At 38.4% G+C, this 26,338-nt stretch overlaps 1 protein-coding gene across 2 annotated transcripts in view; it reads left to right on the forward strand.

Moving 5' to 3' along the window:
- si (sucrase-isomaltase (alpha-glucosidase)) overlaps positions 1–26,338 on the forward strand; it is a 90,640-nt gene that overhangs the window by 51,328 nt on the left and 12,974 nt on the right. For both annotated transcript variants that reach the window (XM_034114563.1, XM_034114562.1), the window contains exons 22-43: positions 507–595; positions 851–900; positions 2,209–2,379; positions 4,687–4,836; positions 5,612–5,818; positions 5,917–6,071; positions 8,056–8,224; positions 12,137–12,233; positions 12,806–12,918; positions 13,202–13,327; positions 15,666–15,794; positions 15,987–16,106; positions 16,231–16,293; positions 16,424–16,537; positions 16,627–16,717; positions 16,840–16,978; positions 17,531–17,664; positions 17,844–17,878; positions 18,466–18,582; positions 23,273–23,421; positions 24,971–25,055; positions 25,151–25,207. In XM_034114563.1, the coding sequence (XP_033970454.1) occupies positions 507–595; positions 851–900; positions 2,209–2,379; positions 4,687–4,836; positions 5,612–5,818; positions 5,917–6,071; positions 8,056–8,224; positions 12,137–12,233; positions 12,806–12,918; positions 13,202–13,327; positions 15,666–15,794; positions 15,987–16,106; positions 16,231–16,293; positions 16,424–16,537; positions 16,627–16,717; positions 16,840–16,978; positions 17,531–17,664; positions 17,844–17,878; positions 18,466–18,582; positions 23,273–23,421; positions 24,971–25,055; positions 25,151–25,207 (2,560 nt within the window). The remainder of the gene's footprint in view (positions 1–506; positions 596–850; positions 901–2,208; positions 2,380–4,686; positions 4,837–5,611; positions 5,819–5,916; positions 6,072–8,055; positions 8,225–12,136; positions 12,234–12,805; positions 12,919–13,201; positions 13,328–15,665; positions 15,795–15,986; positions 16,107–16,230; positions 16,294–16,423; positions 16,538–16,626; positions 16,718–16,839; positions 16,979–17,530; positions 17,665–17,843; positions 17,879–18,465; positions 18,583–23,272; positions 23,422–24,970; positions 25,056–25,150; positions 25,208–26,338) is intronic.

The raw sequence follows: 26,338 nt of genomic DNA on the forward strand, positions 1-26,338 counted from the left end.
TATAAATAGTGAAAACTTAAATATAAAATATTTCTAGTGCGAACCAAAATATAATACTAAGTATTGTACAAGTGATTTTTCTTAACCAAAATGACAAAAATGGCATAAAAACACACAATGCGGGTCCTTTTTGACCCACTTATGGAAGAGTGTAGGGTCCAGTCACTCGTGCATCTAAGGGTTAAAACAAAAGCTTGTGTTACCAAATAACTTATTTTCACATTGAATCATCAATAAACAGAGACTTCAAAAAGGGGGAAAATGCTGACTAATTTACGGGTTTAAGGACCCATCACTGCAACCACTTGTGATTTATGTTAATATTATCATGCTCACACTCACAGAAGCACATACTGTACACAGATCAATCACCACATTTCCATTCATAATAATCATAATGCATCACGTTATATTTGAATAATGGGCACAGATGTTTAGATTTATTGGGTTGTAATGACATGTGGGGATGGTGTTTTTACTTAACCTTGTGTTTATGCGTACGTCAGTCGGCGTCATCCCATGGGATTGATTGTCGCTCTCGATGACAACAACCAGGCGGCTGGGGAGCTATTCTGGGACGATGGAGACTCCAGAGGTATTTGTGTGCAAATGTGCTGGTGTGTTTATGTGAGAAAGGATCAACCACATCTTGTTATTACCACTCATTACAGGCACTTTTTTTTTTAATGCGCATCGAATTGAAGCTCTTATCTTGTTAAGTACAAAGCATCACATGAGTCAATGTGAATGTTCAAACACAGTCAGCTCACACACATTAACAAGTGAAGGTCAGTTTGTGAACAGCTTTGACAAACATTAACATCTGTTTCTCGTTTTCTTCTTTTTACAGACACAGTTAAAACAGGCAACCACCTCCACTACGAGTTCTCCGTTATGGCTGTAAGTTTCCCTCGCATAGATTAAGCAAGACAACGGATACATATAACCTTAGAAAAGAAGAAACCAAGATATTTAGTATCTGAAATGTGTCCTCTACTACAGTTTAAAAAAGCAGAAATAACATCTGAGCTGACAGAAAATGTTTTAGTTCATGCTAGGTTAAGATCACACCTACTATTTTATGAACATATAGGTTCACCTACTGAATACAAATAATAACAAATGAACCTAAGTAAGTGAAAACCACAAAGCAGATTCAAAGCAGTAAATATATAGATTCCCACTTCAAGTAATAGCCTACAGAACAGTACAGCTTACAGAGAAGAAACTAAATCTGATCCTTTTACAACAAACACAATATGCTTTTTTAGATTAATTACAATTCAAACCTGCTAGTAATCCCCAATTTTTAGGATTGTAACAGTAATCTGATATCGTCTTGTTTTTATGTAACTGGAAAGGAATACAGTTACCTTTTTTGTATATCCTGATTACGTTAATTCAAGTTCAAAGTTTAAATCCACCAGAGACTTTAGACTTCCCTCATTCCACAACACCGAGCATAATTGATCGACGTCACGCTGCTGGAGCTTTGTTGGATCAAGCATGCCGTGTTCCTGCTTCACACAGCACTGCCAAATTGCCATGCATGTTTGATGTATGACAGTGATGTTCTCCCTGAATGATATCATTACACTTGGGTGGGGAAGGGGCGACAGACGGGAAATCAGTCTGAACATCTGTTTGAGTGATGGACAGGAGCACTGGGTGTTTATAGGAGATGCTTACTACCAGTACTAGGGCTGCACGATTTATCCAATTTTCATCCAAATCGCAATATGGATTAGTGCTATTTCAAATTGCAGCAAGTAAATATTTTTTAAGAAAGAATAGGCGAGTTTATTTTGATTTGATTAGATTTATTTTGAATGTGTAAAACAATAATACAATACATGAAAATTATTATAAAATACAAAATTAAGCAGTATCAAATTGATATACCAAAATATTACTGATTCTAAGTCATGTATAAACAAATGATCTACTTAATTACACATCCGAAAAGGGGTGGGAAGAAGTTTACACTTATTTAATCCCACCCCTTCTCCCAAAAACTTAATTATTAACATATATATATATTATTATTTTTTTAAGGCTTTATATGTCTTAAAATACCATTTTGAATGAATCATTGTGGAGCAGAACTATAAAGTACTTGATTAGTATGATAATACTTGAGTAAATGTACTTAGTTACTCTCCAGCACTGCAAATAAGGCATTAACTGTGTGTGTCCTCTGCGTTATAGGGAGTGCTGTCTATGCAGGTGAACCGTGCTGGTTACAAGGACCCAAACAACCTCTTTTTTGAGAACATCACTGTCCTTGGTGTGGCGGGACCACCCACGTCTGTCAGTTACACTCTCGTCGGAAATTCAACCACCGCAGTAGCCAACGTCAGCTACGATGCAGCCAAGAAGGTAAGTTCACACTTAGACTTGTGATCGCCTTGTGAAAATGCATGATAAAATGAGCAACTATGTTTTTCTTTGCCAGGGGTGAAAAACATACAAATGTTGCTTAAAACACAGTCTAACAATACTTAAAATGCAAAGAATAGCGATCATAGCCAGGCTTCTATCAGCTAGTCATATCCATCCGGCATAAATGGAGACGAGATCAGAGCTAAAAAGAATGAGACATGATGTGTGGACTTACATTCCTCAGGTACCCAAGTACAGAATATCGAATAAATGTTAATGTTATTTTATGTCTGTTTATTGTAAGTTGCTTTCAATAAAAGCGTCAGCTAAATGCTGTGTAATGTTATTTAATATAATGTGTCTGCTGAAATATAATACGGTGGTTTCACAGCCTGTTCTGCTGCTGTCAAGTGGCAAAAAATATATTTAATGGTTTTTAATTAAGATATAATTACTACAGTTTGTTATTATTAATATTATTATTATTATTATTATTATTATTATTATACTAGTAGTAGTAGCAGTAGTAGTTGTTCTTGTAGTATTAGTAATATTAGTATTTTTCAGAAACACATTAGGGATTGGAAATCTGAATATTTCTTTATCCTGGTCAAAATTGGGTTTTGCAAAAGATGCTTAATTTTAGAATAATATAAAATAAAAGATACATACAAAAAAAAGAAGATATATTAACATAAACACAAGAAGTTAAAGTAAAGATATTACAATATATTTACAGAGGTGTGATAATATAATTATAATATACAGTTGGTTGCTTGAGTAAGGATATTTGTTAGTAGGTTGCAGGTCAGTAATACAAATAAATCTAGCATTAAATGTGAAAAACTCCCCATAATTTTGTCGACGTATTTCCACCGTGAGGAAGACCTTGATGTACTGACGCAGGACAGATGCACGGGGATGAGTATAGCGGTGGCTACTCTTGCGAAAGGCCACCATTTATTTCAATAAGACTTGAACCATTCCTGTACATTCAAGGTTAGCCTCTAAGTGTAAGAGATGATACCAATGTACATTATGAGAGGATTGTAAAGCTTTCCTGTGAGCCTGTGTATCACAAAGAGAATTAATTACTGAGCAATAGTCCTACGGTAAGCGCCCAGGGTCAAACGCAAACGGTAAGAGTGTATCAGGTGTCAGGAAGGTTCAGTCAAGTATTAGTGTGAGCTTCAGTACATCCTCTACATCACGCGTGTTCATGTGTGTGCGTCTGTGCTGTGCTTGTGTCAATTCTCAAGGTCTATATGGTCGTACACAGGAATGCATTTATGAAATGACTCTCAAGAGTAATCATTTCCTGGGGTGAAGGGTAAATGTGCTGTTAAACCTAAACTCTGTGCTGTCATGTCCATCAGTCTTTGGATGCCGAGTCAGAATGGGCCTTGAACAACCTTAAAACCTCCAAACATAGTTAGTTCCATATAGAAAGCAGAATATAAGAGGACAGTATCTCCCAGCATATCACCGGCGCTGTATTCCAAAAAATGTCGGACATGATTGCGTAAGTCTTTCTTTAAAAAATAAAATCCTTTGCCACTTTATAGCATGCCCTATACAGTTCCCGGTGCCCTCTTTATTTATTTATTTATTTATTTAATTAACTATGTATTTATTATTATTAACTATTAAGTTATTCACTCACTCATTAATTAATTAATTAATTAATTATTTCAGTCAGTAATTCATTTATTTATGGAATAATTAATTTCATAATTAATTAATGTATGTGTTCATTCATTCTTTCATTCCTTATTTTTTTATTTATCTATTTATTTATAAATTTCTTTCATTCATTCATTCATTCATTTATTTATTATTTAGTTATTTATTCATTTATTTAATTATTGATTAACTTATTTTGTTTGTTTGTTTGTTAATATATACCTGTATACCTGTGCTCTTTATATTTAATTATTTTGTGCCCTGCTATTTTCCACAACATATTTGCTTGAGACCGATTCCAAAACTAAATGACACACTCAAAAAAAGACTGATGAAGATCCTCGGAGGTGTACTCACATCTGAGGATGTATCGGATGGTGTCTAGAGTGAAAGGGGCACCCTGAGATTTGTTTTAAGGATGAGTCACAATTCCCGGCTGAGGCTGTTGAAACAGCGAGGAAAATTAACAGCTGTGTCTTAATTGAAAGCACATGCAATGTCAAGTACACACTTTGTCTCTTGGAAGTCTGTCTGGGCATGGGCTTGCATTTGTATCTTTGCATTTGATAATCACCACTCTTTCCCACCTCCATCCTCCCTTTCTCCTCATCACACACACAGGTGATGTTCCTGACCGGCCTCTCGCTGATTGTCGGGCAGTCGTATCTGGTGGAGTGGGAAGTGGAGCCCAATGAGCACCAGCGCTTCGACTGCTATCCAGGCGAGAACGCAGATGAGGCGAAGTGCCGAGCCAGAGGCTGCATCTGGGAGGTGAGGGGTGACACAGAGGAGGTTCACATAGCACATTTAATTACAGTCAGACAGCTCACGTGGAATCGTTGTTAACAGCAGTTAGAGCGTGGTGTCCAGGCCCCGGCCTCATCACTCCTCGTAGATATTTTGACATAGAATACTGGCGCATCATCATTAAATAACTTACCCAGAGCCTACAGGATGCTGGTGTGTGGGACGTATTTTTGTTAGCCGACCCACAAGTTACCCTCGCAAGAGCTCCCCTGACAAAAAGCAATGGGATTTCCCCATTGGATCTCGCAGAAAATAAGCTTTGTGGCCAACATAAATTTATACAAATTACACGTTTTGTACAACAGGATAATCTCGACATCCATGTTAGCATAACAAGCTAATTTTGGCTATGAACAAACAACATCACGGTTGCATGGCTAAGCTAGGTAAAGGCGTAGTCGTGTCTGCGCGATGACGTTTAAACATTTATGTGGTTACTTGTTAGCAACCGCCATTTTTATGACACAGACGCTTATGACATTTTTTGGAGTTGGTTATTTAGACATATTTTATGTCGTAGAACAAAACGTGAAAATCTTGTTAACGTGTGGTAACCATTGATCTTCTTTAACCACAGACACTTTCATAAAACGTGAGGGTTAAGGCATGTCACTTATATGTATCGTTGTAGCTCGAGTTGAACTGGATTGCAGGCTTTGCTCCATTATTGCATTTTATCACAACAAAATTGAAAAATGTGGTATCTTTAACATTTCATATGCTGTTTTTCCTCATTTAGCCAAGCTACATCGAACGTGCTCCATGGTGCTTCTATCCAAAAGACTATGGATACACCATGACGACATCAGTAGAAACAGACTCAGGAATGACCTTTGACATCTCTCGGAACAACAAGTACCGGAGCAATGTTCGCCCAGGGTCTCCAGACATCAACACACTCCGCGTTGACATCCGTTACCACAAGAGTGACATGCTGCAGTTCAAGGTGAGTGCTTGTTTCTGTTTTTATTTTATTTGTATACATCCATCCTGCTTGTCTCATCCATAAAAACACCTGACATCCAAACGTTCCCTCCTTTCCAGATCTGGGACCCGAACACAGAGCGTTACGAGGTTCCAGTGCCGCTGTCGGTCCCCGCTACTCCAGAGACTGACGAGGCCAAAAGGCTTTACAAGGTCCAATTTACCGATAACCCGTTCGGCATCCAGGTCACAAGGAAGACCACAGGAACCAAGATGTGAGTGTTCAAGTTGTACAGGGTGGCTGTGATGGTTATTATGTGTTCTGGGCGTTTGAGATTTATTATGTATTTATTTCAAAGACGACCATGCATACAAATACATTAATCTTAGAAAAGAGAAGATATGAATTATGCCAGATTATATCCAATAGCTCATTTCCATCTGCAGATGAGTTGGGTTTATGGGTATTACTCACGGTAAAAATAAATGTTGTTCCTGTAGTTTACCTTCCATATCCTATTGGCATCCACTGCTCGCCTCATGCCGTGGTCTAAACCTATTGTAACTCCAACCATTGCATCATTTTGAAAAGTAAAAATATGGCCATAAGGCAGATATAGGGACTTGGGTCAGTTGGATTGCCAATTACTGATGTGAAGGCATTAACAATTACATTTTTAACATTTAACATACCTCGACATAGATAAATTCCAATTGGTCGACTCAGCGTTTGCCTGGAGATGTTCATGAATGGACAACAGTAGATGGGGTGCTAATTTCAACCCTTAAAATGCCTTTTTGTAAATAATTTTGTAAGAATTGTTCATATTCATGCCAACAGATAATGTGTTTGATCTACATGGTATACCCTCCTAATCATTAAGGTATGAATATGCATAGCCAGCATATTGTTTCAACGAGCACTCTGCAAACCCCTCTTGTCGTTCCTTAATTAGCCCCTTTAGGGCGGTGATTCACCATTGCAATTTTAGGCAGTATAGATGGTCCTATTAACACAAAATAAAGCAAGACGTTGTGTGAAAAACTATTTCCAGGCAAGGAACTCTTTTTTTCACCCCTGGTAAGATTAAAGTCACAAATGCTGATTCCACAGTTCTGGCATTGTTACCCAATGAGATGTGTTGAAAAGTTGGCCAGTGTATCAGAAGTGAAAGTAGTTCCCTCTTTTTCAGCGATGGGCTTTTGGTTGGACAGTAATCTGAACTTTAAACACCATATTGAAGTTTTAACAAAGAAATTGAAATTCACTCTTGGCTTCCTTTTCAGACTTAAATGTTGTTTTTCAATTTCATCCCATAAAAGGTTGGTCTCTGGCTTATTCCTGTCCCAGCTGGACTACGGCGATACCATTTATAGATTTGCCTGTCCCACTGTTTTGGCCAAACTTGACCCACTTTACCATGCTGCACTGCGTTACATATCAAATGCACCCTATAGGACTCATCATTGCACACTGTATAGCCTAACTGGATGGTCCTCACTTACTATGCGTAGGATGCAGCACTGGTTTTTATTAATGTATAAAGCCATTTTAGGTAAGCTTCCACTGTACATATGTGTCAGATTTGCCCCAGTTTGCGACTCTTACAACCTCAGATCCAGTGCCTGGATACGGTTCCAGGTTCCTACTGTGCGGACTGAGGCTGGAAAAAGGAGTCTTTCTTATTATGGTCCTTGGTCTTGGAATGACCTTCAATCAAGCCTAAAACTGATGGCACTTGTCTCTATAGCATGTTTTAAATTGAAGTTGTCTGAAGTCCTCACCACCAGCTGCTCTTGCAGTAACAAGTAGTGTACCTTTCTTACTGTCCTAATGTGCACAATGTAGTGACTGCTTTTTCGTCTTTTGTTTTCTTAGTTATGTTCTCTGTATTTTATATGTTTGTGTTATGTGTTATTTGTAACGTTGCTGCCTTCTTGGCCAGGTCAGCATTGAAAATGAGATTTTATCTCAATTGTTTTATCTGGTTAAATAAAGGTTAAATAACATTTAAAAAATGGTGTCACATGAAGCACTCAAGAGTTTTTCAAAATATATTTCTAAGCGGGGTGACATTATTTTGTTGTCAGTTGAGATTTTACTAATTCAAATGTATGAAGTACATCTAAGGGATGCCTGCAGTTCCTGCTGGTTATTATGCTTATTTGTGTCAAACATATTGTGAATAACTCCCTTTGAGAATAATTCCCCTTCTCTCTCCATCTCTCATGGATTTAATCCTCTGTCACTTCTCTCAGCTGGGACTCCTCGCTGCCAGGTTTTACCTTCTCAGAGATGTTCATCCAGGTGTCGACTCGACTGTCATCGGAGTACGTGTACGGCTTCGGAGAGACGGAGCACGCCACCTACAGACACAACCTCAACTATCACACCTGGGGAATGTTCGCCAAAGACCAGCCTCCCGGTGTAAGTATCACATTAAACCACACTCATGCACATACTGTACGTATATAGTATTTATCAGATTTCACACTTGTTGATGTTTAGTTTACTAGCATGTCATGTATTTGAAGTGTAGCGGTTTGATATTAAAGCAGCCTATAATGCTTCATGGGGGTTACCCTTGAGTGTGTTATATACTGTATGTTTAACTGCATGTGAAAGGCCTGCAAAAGCTAAAATAACAAAGTTCCCTCCAGACACCTCAGCCAGTTGCAACTTGAATGAGTCCACTTTCAACCCAGGTCAATAATCTACAGTACTTTCCGTGTTAGATCAGTTCAACAAAAACATCTTCATTGCAAACCAAAAGCCCGCCTTAAAGGAACATCTGCAAATTGTATGCATTATTTGCATATCTTAAATAATCCCTGTCAGTGAACGGGCGACTGTTTATGATTCCCATGAACACATTTTGACATGGAACCGGGAAATATATATATATTTTCCTCTTCTTTTAAAGCTCGGCATGATCCATCAAAACCAATTTTACACTGGTTATGGCATACAGTCTTTAATGTATCACCCTGTAGAAAATGAGTTGACGTGTAAACAACCTTCCTCCACACTATTTAAACTTGACTTTCTCACATTCGTGTCACTTTGATGCGCTGCCGTTCATATGAGCGCCAGTTATAGAGTGTCATGATGTTTTCCCGACTGGTGTCAAGGTCAGACAGGTTGAGGTTTCCACATGCATCAGCATTATCAAGGATAATTGCTAATCTGTCACGACAGCTCCACGGGGTTCAGACACATGTTATGGGACCCCCTCAGGAGAGGGGAATTAGAAACAGGTGAAAAAAAGTTAGAAAGGACAAGAAAAAAAAAGAAGCCTGACGTGCAGACATGGACTCTGTATGTAGACTGTCTTTGAAACATTGATATTAAACCTGATAAGAAAACCATTTAAATAGGATTTGCCACGGGAATGAGATTAGCTAAAAAGTACTAACAATTAGATATACTTAATTGATCCCCTATATTTTTTCGCAACGGCATCATTTTCACAAGGCATTGAACATAATTGTAAATGTATAATAAAATATAATAAGTAAAAAAAGTATAATTGTGAGACAGGACAATAAATAATAATAATAATAATAATAATAATAATAATAATAATAATAATAATAATAATAATAATAATAATAATAATAACAATAATAACAATAATAATAATTAGTTAAATTAGTGAATATTTAAATATATAATACAAAAATAGTAGAAATATAAATATCAAATCATTCAAAAGATAAATATCCATAGAGTATCTATAGAATACACAATATAGAATATATGGAATAACAATAAAATATAATAATATTAAACAAATTCCACATTTTTTGTTTGTAAATGTTGTGTCCTGCTAAAGCAGCAAAAATGCTTAGATATATTATTCACCATTTCCCAGAGCTCTCCACCACTGCTGTTTGTAGCTTTAATGAACAACCAACAGCTGCAAATAAATAAAAGAGATCACTTCAAAGGAACACAAACTCTACAAAATGATAAACAAACTGAATGTCACACATATTCAATGCAGGGTATCTGATCCTACTCTCAGGGGGCTTTTTTGTTGAAAATGTGCCGAGACATAGCCACAAGGATACACAACTGCAGCAACATGAAAAGGACAGCTGGTTTGAATACTTGATAGTTGAGGGACGGACTTTGTAATGTACTCTGGAGGAGATGTATGCATTCAGCTTGTGTAGCACATAAAGGGGAATATAAATATGACATTTTATAAGGCACCGAGTAAATTGCTTATTTCAAAAGCTGCTTTATTAGGAAGAGCGTCCGTAGTTGGCTTATTATAATAAATGCAAATGTATGCAGAATGTGAGTGTGAAGTGGAGAAACACAGACACAGAGGGAACACTGTCACTAGCTGTCACTCTCTGTTAGCGGACGAGCTAATGACCTTTCTGCTTTTTGAGTCATCACACCATGTAGCGAGGCCACAAGGACACACACATCGAACGAAAAAAAGCCCTCATCATCCAGAAAGAGATGACACAGAGGTAGAAGCAGTCCTTATAGACATTTCATTACAGTTTAACAACGTCTTGTGAACCAGAAGAGCAGGAGGCTGATGGAATGTGACGTCCCCATGAGTTTTCCTACAGGACGGTGACATCTTAAAGTGGCAGATTTCCTGTCCCCCGCCACCTTTCTCTACGATCCTCATAGCCCGCTCTGTCTAGTTCCATCCCGTCTTAACGCTGAAGACAACAGAGGGACACTTACAGATAGAGGAGGAACATAAAGTCCTCACTCTACTCCCACATCAGAGAACAGTATTGTAACAGATGCACATAAAGGACACGGCAGTGTATGCATGTAGATCAGGGGTGTCCAAACTACGGCCCCCGGACCATTTTGAATCGGCCCTCAGTAAATTCAAAAGGTATTATGTAATATGGCCCACAAATGAAACTTGTGCTTGTCTTATATTGTACTTCTTAAATATAAATGTAAACATATATTACACAGTAGTATTCATGTGTTTATAAGCCCACTTTTCAAATAGATTCAGTCAATTCAAGTTGGAAACATTTTCTAACATATCTTAGTTGATAAGAAAAAAGGCACAATAACTTATTTACCTAACAAGCTTGAAATAAACCCTTCATATTTCCCCTTATTATAATCAAACTGAGGCTTCTGTTGTAAGGAATGAGCTGCCAACTAAATAAAGGAAACCCTCTGGAGAGCTGTGATATAGGGTGATTTTTTCTTAAGGCATTTTCAAGTATCAAGCATAATTTACCTACATTTGATTAATTTTGCTAATTTATAACTGACCTTGTGAGGGAATATACCTCACCTCTAGTGAGCGGCCCAGCCCTTCGTATATTTTCTGTATATGGCCCTCGTGAAAGAAGTTTGGACACCCCTGATGTAGAATATCAATGCACGCTAATGCAAACATTTATTAAACGTGATACATTTTTGTTGACAAATTAAGGAAAAATAGATGTCCGCTTGCAGTCAAATAAGTTGATTAAAGTCATTTTAAATCAGAATCATATAAACATTTCTTCATTTGCATGTGTATTGGGTCTTTTTGCGCTAAATTAAGGATTCGATTTTGTTTGAATGTCCCAATACTCTGTTGATCTCTTCAAATCCAGGCTAAAGGGATCTTTGGGATTGTGTAGCGCTCTTGGTTGATATTCATAATACATGTGTCATCGATATACTGTATATATGTATGTATACAGTATACACTAGTGCCATATTCAAATCGCAGGATGTACAATATTTGTCCACTAAATATGTGTTCAAATACCATGTTGATGTATTCTCAAACTGCAGATCTATCCAGGCCTACAAATGTTATTCTACAGACATATTTATTTATATAAAAAACATATTTACCGATCTTGTAAAGAAAACATAATTCAATAAATGTTTTAATGATAATTATTATTTGGATATGATCAATCCCTACAATATCCTGAATCATATTGCAGTTTCAATATCAGTCGAAATAATCGTAATTAGTCACTTTTTTAAATCGTCCTTACTATTGGGTGCTATTTCTAACACTAATAGTGTATACATATTTGAATAAATGTTTAAATCAGCGCACGTACTGTACCTTGGCATAGAGGATAGTTTTAGGCATATTTTCCCTACTTTTGCAAAAGCCTTTGACAGAACTTTGAGCAAGCCCATTATAGCAAGTTGTCGTTCCTATATATACACAATGAGAAAATCCCTGTCAGGTGTAAAGAAAAATGCTCATGAATAAACAAAGTGGCGCACAAGCAAACATATGTACAAGCGGCAGAACAGACCAATTCGTTACCTAACATTCACTCATCCCTCCCGTCTCCTTCACTCTCCCTCTCTGTCTCTGTGCTGCAGTACAAGATGAATTGTTACGGAGTGCATCCCTTCTACATGGGCCTGGAGGACACTGCTGACGCTCACGGTGTGCTGCTACTCAACAGCAATGCCATGGGTGAGAGAAACACACATTCAAAAACATGCATGCACAAAGGCGCACATTAGTCAGAGGATGCCACATTGCAAATGCAACCAACAGTATCACATGCACACATAATGACATTCAATTACATATGCACTGAGAGTTTATGTATTAATGGGCTATCTCCCATGTGTTGATTACATGTCCCTTTGACGGAGCCTTATATAAGACCAACACAGCGTAATGAACACTTTCTGCTCATGCCCACTTTTGCATATTTGCATACTGAACTGGAATACATAATAAACATGAAGAAAATAAACATGCTACACACACTCACACACACGTGTACTTGTATACATACATATATACACACATTTCTCACTTGGCAAAATAATGAGCAGAGCTTTTTATTTTGTGCCAAAATGTCCCTCATAATTTCAGAGGCCAATGTTTTTCTATGTAGAAGATGTTTTAGTTTTGTTGTGGCATGTTAAATCTTTCCTACGCTGTCAGTCACTGAGCATAGACTTTTAAAACACACAAACCAACAACTTCATTTACATTTTTACAAAACACCAATATCTTTTTAACTTTTTCTCCAGATGTGACTTTCCAGCCAACTCCATCCATAACCTATCGCACTTTGGGCGGCATCCTTGATTTCTACATGGTCCTGGGACCTACGCCTGAAATGGTGGTGCAGGAGTACACTGCGGTAAGTCCTCTCTGTTGTGTCTAACTGTGTGCATGCGTGTGTGTGTGTGTGTGTTTTGTGTCTGGCCCTGGGCCGCTGTTGATGGACTGCAGCAGCTGGGAGTTCCTTGCTTCATTGCGCTCTCTCATTTAGCCCTATCTAAACACACACACAATCACACACACACACACAAACGCAGACCAAACAAACACTTTGTGGACACCGTCCCATTTTCCTGCAAAACAACTTTTTTTTTCTCTTGCTGAACTGTTTTGACTTCCTTGTTTGTTGTTCTTCTTAACAGCTGATTGGACGACCTGTTCTACCTGCCTACTGGTCCCTTGGGTTCCAGCTCTGTCGCTATGGATACGCCAATGACCAGGAGATAGCAGATCTTTACAGAGACATGAGGGCAGCGGGCATACCCTATGTAAGTTCAGGTATTTTTTTTTTAAAAGCCTCCTACGTGGTTAACACTAACTCAAAATATTTTCACATTGTGTCCTACGACATAAAAGACATCAGTAAATACCCCATTTGTAAATATCAGAAGCTTCTACATGTCATAAAACGTGTGTAAATTAGACTTTTAAATGTCATCCCGCCGAACATTAGCCACCTTTAGCTTAGCGGTGGTGATGCGCAGCCATGTAACCGTGATCTTGTTCCTAGCTTTTTACTTCTGTTAATATGTTGAGATGATCTGCTGAACAATATGTGTAGTTGTACTTATGAGTATCATTACCGTGTGTTTGCCATACATTTCTGCTAAATTCAAAAATCCAATGGAAAATCCCATTGCTTTTTGTCATGGGAGCCTTGTGATGCTAACGTTTGTGTCGTTCTACAAAAAATACGTCTTATCACTGCACCACTCTAGGTAGATGCTGCCCACATGCTGTACATCCTATCCCAGTATGTTTGCCTGATTTTGACGACACACTCATTCCATTCATTCAGTGTCTCAACTCAAGGATTCATTGTATTGCCTTCCTATTTCTGCTGTAGGTTAAATAATGAAGGCATTTAGTGGGAAAGTCTGGGCTAAATCCAACACAGTATCTTTTTACAATAGGATTCACTGTATGTGAAACATAACTAAATAACATAAAATAAGTTATAAATATCTTTATAAAATAAGTTATAAAGATGAAGCAATTAAATTCATGGAATACATTGGGTACCTCCGGTTTAACTTAATGAAATATGATCTCTAATTTCATTTTAAATCCATCCTATTATAGGTTGCCCTGCCTGTAGACATTTCCAGTTTGTAGCAGAACCAACAATTCTTTCTGACAGTGACATATGGGGTTCACATACAAATAACTTCATAAGTATCTGTGAGAGCACTGGGTTTGGCCAGGTCCATACTGTATGTCCAACATGGGAATAGGCAAGGATCTAAATCAATTGATTATCAAGAGATTCCCTGAATAGGCTTTCACAAAGCTAATCGGCAAGGAGCTGACGCCAGCCAAAAAGAATCCTGTATCATTAACTCGAATGAAAGCAAGCAAGCAACCAACCCTAAACAGCCAGTGATACAGAGGCAATCAAAGCCTATAAAGGTTTTGCTCTCACTGTAAAAAAAATAAGAGTCAGAAGCAAATAAAACCTCCTATACAGTAAGTCAAGACAGATTTAAATGTTATGTAGGAAAAGACCCGACAGTAGCACTAAATCGGTGGGTGGCTTTTGATTCCCGAGGGGGGGCCTTGGGTATGAAAAATCGGTGGGGCGGGGCACATGAGTATGGAATTGGAAATATCACTGACCTGAAAACAACATAGTTGCAGACAAATATTCACATTTTATATATTTAGCATCCCACCAGGTCTGCCTTTTCGGACCAGCAGATAGCAGTAACAACATAAACATTCAGGCTACCTGCACCTCTGTGGGGGGGTTCAGGGTTCTTTGGCCACTCATTTACAAAGAACATGTGTCAAGCATTGAAAAAAAGTCAGCATGTAACATTACCACGAACACGGTTGTTTATTTTGTTAAGATTAAAAAGGAATTGTAGTGTAAAAATATTTAAGCTCTTCCATATCTCCTCTTCTGTGCGTGTCGCTCAGAGATGACCACCAGATTCGCACACACAGAGTTAGTTTTAAAATCCTGCATTTATTCTGACATTCTCACATTCACACACATTACGTTTATTTTCTTCTGTCTTTGGGCCTGCAAGTTCTCTTAAAGTGGACCTATCATGCTATATTTGAATAATATAGTGTAGGACCATACCTATATAAGGCATATTTATACTTTTTTTTTTTCAAAATACCAAACAGTGAGTTCCCTGGAACACCGGGGACACATATTCATGTATAAAAGACGTACAAAAGTGCATTTTGCATGATAGGTCCCCTTTAATATACATCCACGGCGTACATATTAACATAAATAACGCGTATATATCTCCTGGGCAAAAGTCCTTGAAGCCATGTCTGTTTAGGAATTCCAGCATTTGACGCACATTGAATTTCTCTGACCTAATGACGATTGATTTTAATTAAATGTAGCTTGTAATTTCATTTATTCCAACTGTAATTGCATTCAGATAGTGTACCAGCTATTCCCGGAGCTAAAGATGTTTTTTTCAGTGGAATATGTTCATGCTGATATGCACCAAATATAAAAGATATCAATTGAATACAGGAACCAATTGTTCCTTAAACCGTCTTGTGTTGTTTTGATATCAGTTCTGATATTCATTAATAAAACAACTGTCACAATGAGCTTTTTTCTGGTACCTGTTGCAGGATGTGCAGTATGCAGACATTGACTACATGGAGCGTCAGCTGGACTTTGTTCTGGACTCAGAGTTTCAAGGACTGCCTGACCTGGTGAACACGATGAGGGATGAAGGCATGAGGTTCATCTTCATTCTGGTAATGTAATAAATGTCAATGTGTGTGCAATGATTAAGATTAAAGAGGAATTCATGAGAATCTCCTATTTCCATTTTTTATTTTCAACCAATATGCTAAGGCGTATCATAGAAAAAAAAGCTGAGTTTTAAATGACAATCATAGGAGACTCTCTTTTTCTAAATATATTAATAGCTTTGTGTTTCTTTCCAGGATCCAGCCATCTCAGGCAATGAGCCTCGAGGCAACTACCCTGCTTTCGACAGAGGTCTAGCACAGGATGTCTTCATCAAATATCCCAAAAGCATCAGTGATGAAATTGTGTGGGGGAAGGTAAGAGGAAAATGATGGCCCAACAAATAAGTGGACAAATATGTAAGCTTGTATTGAAAAAGAGAAAAACCAACAGACTTTGTGATGTTTTTGAGTGTGATGGTGTACTGTGTCCTGTTTGTAGGTGTGGCCAGATAGACCCAATGTCACAGTAGATGAATCTCTGGACTGGGATACCCAAGTAGAGGTACAATGTATTCCATATTCAACCCACTAACATACATCACTTCCAAGCTCAGAGTATTTATAAACATGCATGAGATCTTTGAGGGTACTCAGCATTGTATTTCCTGATCATTCAACTGTTCCATTTCCAGCTTTACAGAGCAAATACTACATTCCCTGACTTCTTCCGCAACACAACCGCAGCGTGGTGGCTACAAGAAATCCAGGATTTCTATGGAAATGTAAAATTTGACGGCCTCTGGATTGTGAGTGACCTGAAAGAAGACATACTAATAAAGTGGAGTTATCACCTCTATCATTTCTGCCTGATTTCATTGTCTCTGTTCATCTTTAGGACATGAATGAGCCCGCCAGTTTTGTCCACGGTACAGTTGGAGAGAACTGTCTTGGTAACCCACTCCTAGAGAACCCTCCATATATGCCACGTAAGACACTCAAAATTATATGTATTTCCCTCATGTTTGATTAAATGAATGTACTAAAATGACAATATGAGCATGCCTTTAAAGGGTTCTATGTATTTAGCTATATGTTTTGTCTCCAAAAGCTCTGGAGTCTAAACATCGTGGTTTGAACCACAAGACTCTGTGCATGAACAGCGAGCAGATACTCAGCGATGGAAAAAGAGTCCTTCACTATGACGTCCACAATCTGTATGGCTGGTCCCACACCAAACCCACCTATGAGTAAGTGAACATTTATTTTTATTCAACAGTACATTTATCTGGGCAGATTACACATATTATTGTGCAAAAGTGAAAATGTCCATATAAACCAACACAGATGATGGATGAGCTAATTGTAATGTACAACGGTTAAGAATATCGTATCATTATTAGTACTGTGCTGAATTCAACAATTCCAATTAATTGGCTGATTTCATTTAACAATGAACTTCATTGAAAGGGGACAAAAAACGTTCACCTCCAAAGTGTCCACCAATCTGAAGGTTGCTGGTTCAATCCCCAGCCCTTGCCGTATATTTGGCAAAGATACTTAACCCAAAGTTTCTCCAATTATTGTTCATGGCCACCATGTGTGAATGTAAGTTTCCTTGAGCAGGTGCACTTTGTATGGCACGTTTCTACCTCTGTATGAATGTGTTTGAATGGATAAATGCCGACTTGTATTTGTAAAAGAGCTTTTAAATGTTTTAAAGACTACAAAAGAGCTATATAAATGTGTATAAATGCCGTTCTTTTAACATTTAAATCACTGAGTTTCTCCTCTCATTGCAGTGCAGTGCAGCAAGTGACAGGTAAAAGAGGTGTTGTGGTGACCAGGTCGACTTACCCTTCCAGTGGAAAATGGGCCGGACATTGGCTTGGAGACAACTATTCGAGCTGGGACCAGCTTTTCAAATCTATTATAGGTACAAATACTGTAAATATTGGATAAAACTTGATTCTCATAATTTTAACAAATCAACAGTGATCAACAATATTAAGGTTTTGTTCACTTCTGGTAAGGTGATTCATTCACATATGCAACCTTGGCGAAGAAAAAGCACTCTTTAACCTGACATGTATCCCCTTTTCCTTTGATCTACAGGCATGATGGAGTTCAGTCTGTTTGGAATCTCTTATGTAAGTATCATCTGATCTCGGTTTTGACAAGACATAATCTTATTGATGTGACCTTGTCCTCCCTAAGTAGATTACAGCAGCCTGAGTGATGTTGTTTTGTTTGCTACACCCTTTGATCAAAGGACATCTGGGGATACAACGTGAAGCATGTCATTACCCCCCTCCCCCAAACTAAGAGGCCTAATACAACTTATATAAAAAGTTATATTTTCCATGGTGTCCTGGCTTGCTCTGACTTTGCTTGTTTTCCCCGCTGTCTCTTTGTGTTTGTCTCTCCCTGACATGTTGTCCTTCTGACGTCTCCTCAGCACACCTAATAATAATTAAAATCTGACACCTCATCGATCCCTATATGGTAAATCATTTGCGTGCCCCGAGCCAATGCAGCCACAGGGTCAGATAGACAACATCGCTCACTCTCGCGGTGTCTTAGTCAAGGACACGTCAGAAACATGATGCTTGCAACCAAAGTATGCTCTGGTTGGAGATTGCTCTTCATAGACCCACATGCACCCTGGTGTCCATCTCTCTGACCATCTGTGTCACCTTTTACACACTCGTACTGACATTTTGTCCCTGTTTTTCAGACTGGGGCAGACATATGTGGGTTCTTCAATGACGGGGAGTATGAGATGTGTCTTCGCTGGATGCAGCTGGGTGCCTTCTATCCGTACTCACGTAACCACAACGGCAAGGGTTGGATTGTGAGTGAGTTCAAAACTTGAAAAAAAGCACTCGTATGAGATATACTGGGATAGGAACATAGATGTCTGCTCTTGTTTGCGTTAGCTTTTTCATGCTAAATGCGTACTTGAACCAGTGTTCATTTCTTGTTTAATCTATTGCTGGGAATTGGAGTATATAAACATGTCACGATAGAGGCGTAACACATAAATATGAAACCTGAAAATGAGCATAACATATAAGGTACAGCTTCAATTGAAACCAAGCTGTGGATCAGTAACTCAAGAGATGGTTCAGCGAGCATGTTCTTATCATGTTTAAAAAAAATGTTGCTTTCTCTAGCTTTCTCTCTCTTGTTATCTCTCTGACATACACAAACACAGACAAAGATAGACCTGTTTGGTGGTGTAGTGTCTGTGGCATTCATTCTAGCGGTGACCTTTAGGAGCGTTGGAACACATCTGAGAAATCCAATAACGCCCGTCCGGAGATCGATCCCACCGGGCGAACTTTCTCTGCACTGGAGTCTGCAATACAGACGTGTGTGTGTGTGTGTGTGTGTGTGTGTGTGTGTGTGTGTGTGTGTGTGTGTGTGTGTGTGTGTGTGCTTTTCAACACCATGGAGTGGGGATATAATTGAATTCTCAAGGTGATCTGGGCACCACTGCACACCACCTAACCTCCAATCCACACATACGTACACCACCGTGATTCAAATCAAATGAATAATGGCTTGCAAATGGGTGTTTAAACATGGAGAAAATTGACAGATAAAAAAAACACACACATGGCAGGAGAGGGCGGTACAAAATGACAAGAAGTAAGAGGGATAGGGAGAGAATTGGAGGGGGAACAATACGGGTATTTATATCAAATAGTAGAGAAGAACAGAGGCAAGCAAATAGAGATAACGGAATTTGGAGGGAGGACAAGATCAGAGGCTATGAGACCAAAAAGTGATAAGAAGGGTTTGCCATCGGAGACAAGGCTGGATAAACCATTTTGAAACACCTGCGAAGTGAGAAAAAGGATGTGAGGGAGGAAGAGTACACACACACCAGGACTGAGTGAATCAAGGTCAGCTATTTAAATAGTCTATTGTAAAAACTGCTTTTTTTCTAGTCCGCCACATAAAATCTCCAATCATCAGACAGCTAGTGACTATAACCTCACGTCTGCTTAACAAGGCGTTTGACAACAAAGTATTAATGCCACAGACCAGAGCAGAGGGTACCCAAGGTCAGAGACAGCGCAGAGAGGCAGAGAGTTTTTTGCAGAGTCATTCCCAGAGCTCCAACACGCCGACTGTCTCTTTGCCCTCGGACAACTCTCGGTGTTGACCTTGAGTTAATTTCCCCTGCACCAGCAATACGCTGCAGTGTCCAGAACAATGCAAAATTAATTAAAGATCTATATTTGCCGCCGATGGTTGGCGCAGCATATCCGAGTAATGCTCATTGTTATTCACCTAAAGAGACGAGTTTATTTAAATATTTCTATAATGGGTGCTTTGCAATGCACAAGCTAAACTCAACAGGTCTCTGAGAAAGGCTGGGGAGTAGATTTCAGACAGATAAATGGAGAGAAAGACCGAGGAAAAGATGAGAAGGGTTGACACTGCCAGATAACCTAATTCTTCATTGAAGCTGTGCATGTGAGAACGCTAGCACACACACACATGCCGATCTTGCTACAATGAGTGTGTGTCACAAGGCCTTTAGCCGCTATCAATGTGGCCATAAATTAGGTGAATTCATAAGACGGATCCTCTGTCTGATTCTCGCTCTTCAGCACTTCCTGCTCTCATCTCTGCATCAATCCCGTCTCTGGTTCTCCACAGATGAAAAGTCTACCTTCAGGGCCTGACAGACACCGGGATAACTGTCACCTCCTGCACCATTTGTGCGACTGAACGTTAAAAAGTAAAAATCTAGCGTTGAGAGGTTATTCTGTTAGTGATCTTACCTCTGACAGAAGTATTACAGTGAGGAAAAGCTGTAGCGTTTCATCGACATATACGCTTGAAATGACAAACTATTCTTAAAAGTTATGTAGGTTAGAACAAACTGTGCCCTTAAAATGTACATTTTAATCTTCAACGAAGTTCACGGTCCCAAAAAAAGTAGTTCACGTTCATTTCTTCAAATTATTCTTTGAAACGGTTCAGATACCATGGTGTTTAATTTGTCTTAAAAGAGGACATATTATGCTCATTTTCAGGTTCATATTTGTATTCATTGTCTCCTGTGACATGTCTCCATGCTTTAATGTTCAAAAAGCTCTTTATTTTTCTCATACTGCCTGTGCTGCAGCACCTCTTTTCACCCTCTGTCTGAAACCAGAGCCCAGTCTGCTCTCAAGGTTCAAGGGTTCAAGGGTTCAAGGGTCTTTATTGTCAAACTGACATAGCTACAGAGTAATTATGTTGTTGAAAATCTTATGTCACAGGCTTCTCCAACAATGCAACATAATAACAATACAGATAGCAAGAGCAATACAAAAAGAAAAATAGTTATAAAAAAAAGTGAGCATGTGGAATAGTGCAGTACGAGTCTATATACAAGTTATTGGAATGATATATATTAGATATTAGATACATATTACTGAGTAGCTGATTGGTTAGCTGCCTGGCTCTGTTGTGATTGGTCAAACATACACAGTATATTTATTGTTTTATATAGCCTACATATTTACGGTCAGAGTTAGTCAGTCTCTGAATACTTTGGGACTTTAAGAACTTCCTATTACCAAGTTTTACTTTTTCTCTTCCAGTACTGATTACTAGCTCACCAGGCTAATTAAAAGCTACCCTCCATTCCTTCCTTCCTACTTCCCACAGGGCATTGCACATCTACTCGCAACACATGACACACATTGACAAAGATAATTGGAATTGAGGAAAAAAGAAAGTAGTGTCTTTAGCTTAAAAAATACCCAAACCTGCCAGCCCACATTCAGCTGGTTCTCTTACTCTCACACACACTCACAACTTGCCAGGGTAATTACTTGTAGAGAACGCATCTGATTGTAAGGCGTGAAAGAAGAGTTACCGAAAAAAGGAGACAGGTAGAATAATTCCAGATAATTACGGTCTTGTACATTTCCTCAGAAATTAAATGATAATCTGGTAAACTCCAGAGGTCATATGATAATGAAAATGTTCTGTATTCAACCGTGTGCTGTGAGACCTTGACTTAGTAACTGTTATCACATCTGACCCAGCTAAATTACAGCTGGGAAGAAAATGTCTGTCATATATATTGCCCTCTGTGATGATTTTTAATATGATAACGCCTTGATTATGTTCTTTAAATTGAAAGGAAGGAGACTGATTCACACTTCATAACACTCGGAGAGAAGCCCGACATACACACACAGTCATATGCAGTACACACTCCACACACTGAATCATAGGGAGAAGCATATGGTGATGACACGCTTCGTGTGTGTGTGTGTGTGTGTGTGTGTGTGTGTGTGTGTGTGTGTGTGTGTGTGTGAGTGTGTGTGTGTGTGTGTGTGTGTGTGTGTGTGTGTGTGTGTGTTCATATTTACTCAACGACTGTACTTAGGTCTAATTTTGTGTTTCCATTTTATGCTACTAAATAATCATTGTACTTTTTACTTCAACATTCATAATAACATTGAATTATAGGTTAAGATATACAGCGCACATCTCACCACACAGAAAAATGAGCTAAAACATTTAGATTGGCCCATATCTGTACACCGTGTTCACTATGTTCTGTCCTTGTCTCTTAAGGGGACGTTGCTCTTGTTACCAATTAAAAATGAAGTGAAAATCAGAACATTGCGGGGCAGAATAGTTTGTGCCAATCAGTAGTTGGAGTATTTCTAGATTGATACAAACCCCCAAGTGTTCCCGTCAGTCCTTCGTCATGCCTGGTAAAGTTTTAAAGTGCTTTATGTTATGAAATCCTAACAGGAAATAGTCAGGTCTTGTAACACAGTGTCAAGATGAGAAAAACGAGGCTGTGTGTAAATGTACATTTATTTCACGGACAAATGTAAAAGTAATAGGTTCATACTCCGCTGGGTTTCTCCTGCAGAGCGCTGTATGTGTAACTGAGAGAAATGAACCGTATACGCAGCGTTTGAGATGTACATCTATTGAAACAATCTCAGTCAGTGGATGTTGTGCTGGTATTTTGACTTTTTAGCTTTTTCATTCCACATAAACGGGATGTCCGCCTACTGTATATGTCAAGGGGATCATCTGTTAAAGTGAAAGATACAGAGAACAATGTAAAAAAGATTTCACAATCAAGTGGGCGCTACCAATTAACCGCTCGCTAAACACCTTTCCCTGAACTGTGATTATACAATCATTACTTGATAACCGTAGGTCAGGCAAGCTTTTGAGGTTAAGTGAAAGGGTTACTACCTCGAGTTACGTTTTCACTTTCAAAAGCCAAAACACAGAAGCATAAGTGTTAAAAACGAATAAGATGTATTCATTTACTCTAACCTAAGATTCATTTAATTTCATAATAATTTCTTGTGAATAACATATAGTTACACAAAACTATACAAAAAAGGTGGTATTCATTTATATGAAATAATATGTGATCCATCATGTCAACATGAACATCTTTTTCTGAAATATTAATATTAGTTAGCATAAGTAGCTCTCACACTATTGGTTTTGGCTATCTGTAACCACCACTTTTATATATTTTCTTTTTCTCTCAGAGACAAGATCCTGTTGCTTGGGATGACAATTTCGCCCAGGTTTCCCGGGACATCCTGAACATCCGCTACACCCTGCTGCCCTACCTGTACACACTGATGTTCGAGGCTCACACCAAAGGAAGCACAGTAATCAGACCAGTCCTGCACGAGTAAGCACGGACTCACACACGGGTCTTATCTCTTCTGCTAACTTCATGGCTCCAGCATTACATGTAATCACTTAATCGGATCATTTAGTTATTACCACGATGGATCTTTTTTTCTCCTGATCTGCTCGCAAGATAAACAAATGTTATACTACATAGCTTGTCATTAGTATGCAGAATATCAAATGTGGTGGCTACTGGACTAAAAACCAATTTAAGTAGAGCTTTCATTTAAGTGCTCCAACATGTTTTCAGATCCACTGTTTTAATGTAAAACACATTTTTTTACTACAGTAGTTGTTACCAACAAAGACTCCCTTGTTCATCTTATGCTCTTCCAGCTCAAGTTCGCTTCCACATTGCCATATTATCTTTTGATACTTACGGTAAAAGCGTCTTTGCCACTTTGTTATTACTTTATCTAAAAAACGTAATGTTTGAGAATTTACAGCGATGTTTGGAGCTGTAAGGGGCCGCTTGCTGTATGAGGGTGTCCGGTCTGTGTAAAAAAACGCACCAAAAATATCAAGGTCATACCATAGGGTGTTAAATAACTATTTGAATTGAATTGACGAAAGCCATGGATTTGGAAAAAGCTAGCTGGATAGCTTGTAAAAATGGGTACCTAAAGGTAAGCCTGTTCACTAACTAGACAGATATAATACCTTAGTTTGATTTAAAGGGGACCTATCATGCAAAATGCACTTTTGTACGTCTTTTATACATGAATATGTGTCCCCGGTGTTCCATGGAACTCACCAAGTGTCAGAAAACACAACCCTCTCTATTTTCCTCCATACCCAAATCTCTAAAAAAGGGGCTGCAACGGATCTGATAAAAACTGATCCAGATTTGAACACTGTCCTGACGTCAGGACAGTGGCGCTACGGCTATTGGGCCAACTCCACCAATCAGGAGGAGACAGCCACGGCCATTGCCGTTCGAAAGCGCTGGAGACGCTGTAGTACATATGCCAGGCCAGTAGATGGTGCTGTTCTGCCCTTATCTGCCCCTGCACAAACAGAGCTAAAAAATGTCAAATTGAGCAAAATGAGGCATGGCTAAAATGCATGATCTGTTTGGTATTTTGAAAAAAAAAAAGGTATAAATATGCCTTATATAGGTATGGTCCTACACTATATTATTCAAATATAGCATGATAGGTCCACTTTAAATAGAAATATAGATAGCCAACATTTGCTAGCTAAATAGCACATTTAATTATTGTGACTTTCACTTACTTTTTTTTCTTGTGAAGGGATGACAAATTATAAGTATATATATTCCCTCCTACAGCAGCTTCCAGTAAGAAATGCTTGATCAAGGCCTGTTTAGAGGCCAACCATAGACGACACTAGCTTAACCTCGCAGCTACCAGATGTGAATGTGTAGAACTGTATGAGAAAAAAAAACATATTCATATTTCTAGACTCTTATAAAGGAGATGTTAGGGATATTTGGCTTACATCTTCAAACCATTGAATTCTGAATGACTTCTTGAACACTTGTTTTTTTAGTCCACTCTCATGCTATGTTTACTGGTGTGTCACAGGTTTGCGAATGATAGAAACACATGGGACATACACAAGCAATTCCTCTGGGGACCGGCCCTCCTTATCACCCCTGCCCTTGATAAGGTAATCACACACACACATACACACACATTTCTTTCTTTGACTTATATCACTTTATATTATAAATATCTTTGTTTTGCTTACTTTGTCTTTGACAGGGAGTCATTAATGTGGACGGCTATGTTCCTAACACACGCTGGTATGACTTCTACACGGTGAGTCCAAGTCCGTAACAACCAGTAAACAATTAGGAGGACAAAGACTTTGTTGATGTCTCCTGATAAATGGGGAGAAATAATCAAAAGAGTGAGAGTGGTGTTTCCTCACCAATAACTTCAATCTCTTAATTTGCATAAATAAAATGAAGCAATTTACAAAGAACAAGAAACATGAAAGCTTCTTGTCGTAGAGAATCCTTATTCTAGTATCACAGTAATTATCTGGGACTGCTTACTTTCTCTTAAATTACTTTCAAAATGAAATAGCTTAAACATCAGTAAGTGCTTTAATATATCCTATAAAAAGATAACAGAATACACCATCATATGTTTACATGTAGCTTCCCAGTTTAGTTGACACAAAATGGTGGCAGCACTCGGCTGTGGTTGTTCTACGCTTCTAAATTTGGCAAAATGTAACTATAACTCACTCAAAATAAAGACAACATATTATTGAAGTCTATCTACTATATCACAGATTAACAGTTTTTCATACCAATATAAACAAGTAAGAACAAGCAGTTGTCTTAGCAATTAACAATTTTTGCACATTACAGGTTGTATCTACATTACCCATGTTTATGTTTTTTTAAATCTTTTAGTGTTCGTTAGTTTTTAGTTAGTTTCACCTGACTGGCTTCTAAGTGTGTATACTAATGAATAGCATATGGAGGTGCATCTGAGCATCATATCCTGCATCTATGAGGTGTTTTATGTCTACAAATAAAAGACAGAAAAAGAGACTTCAACCACAACTTCAATAGAAACCCAAAAGACAATATTAACTAGACATGTTGGTCCACATCATTGCAGATTGCAGCTCAATATCGGCAGAAGGCGCCTTGATGACAAAAACAAACATCCAATCGTCTGTTTCTAGCTAGGGGACTCCCCATCTGTTAGCCAGCATCATAAAGCCCAACTAAACTTCAGAAAACAACGATTGAAATGGGGGCACAGGATGGTGCAGGGGAGTGGTTACCTCCATTAAACGTGTCCATTCAGCATAAAGAGAGGCGCAAGCTGTTAGAGAAAAGTTGAATACACTGCAAAATTATTCTTTAGGGGTGTAATAATTACCGAAATGTTTCAAATGTATATGCCACCTTTTTTTTGTTATTGCATGCT

Source organism: Trematomus bernacchii, unplaced genomic scaffold (assembly GCF_902827165.1).
Source record: "Trematomus bernacchii unplaced genomic scaffold, fTreBer1.1, whole genome shotgun sequence".
Classification (NCBI taxonomy): Eukaryota; Metazoa; Chordata; class Actinopteri; order Perciformes; family Nototheniidae; genus Trematomus; species Trematomus bernacchii.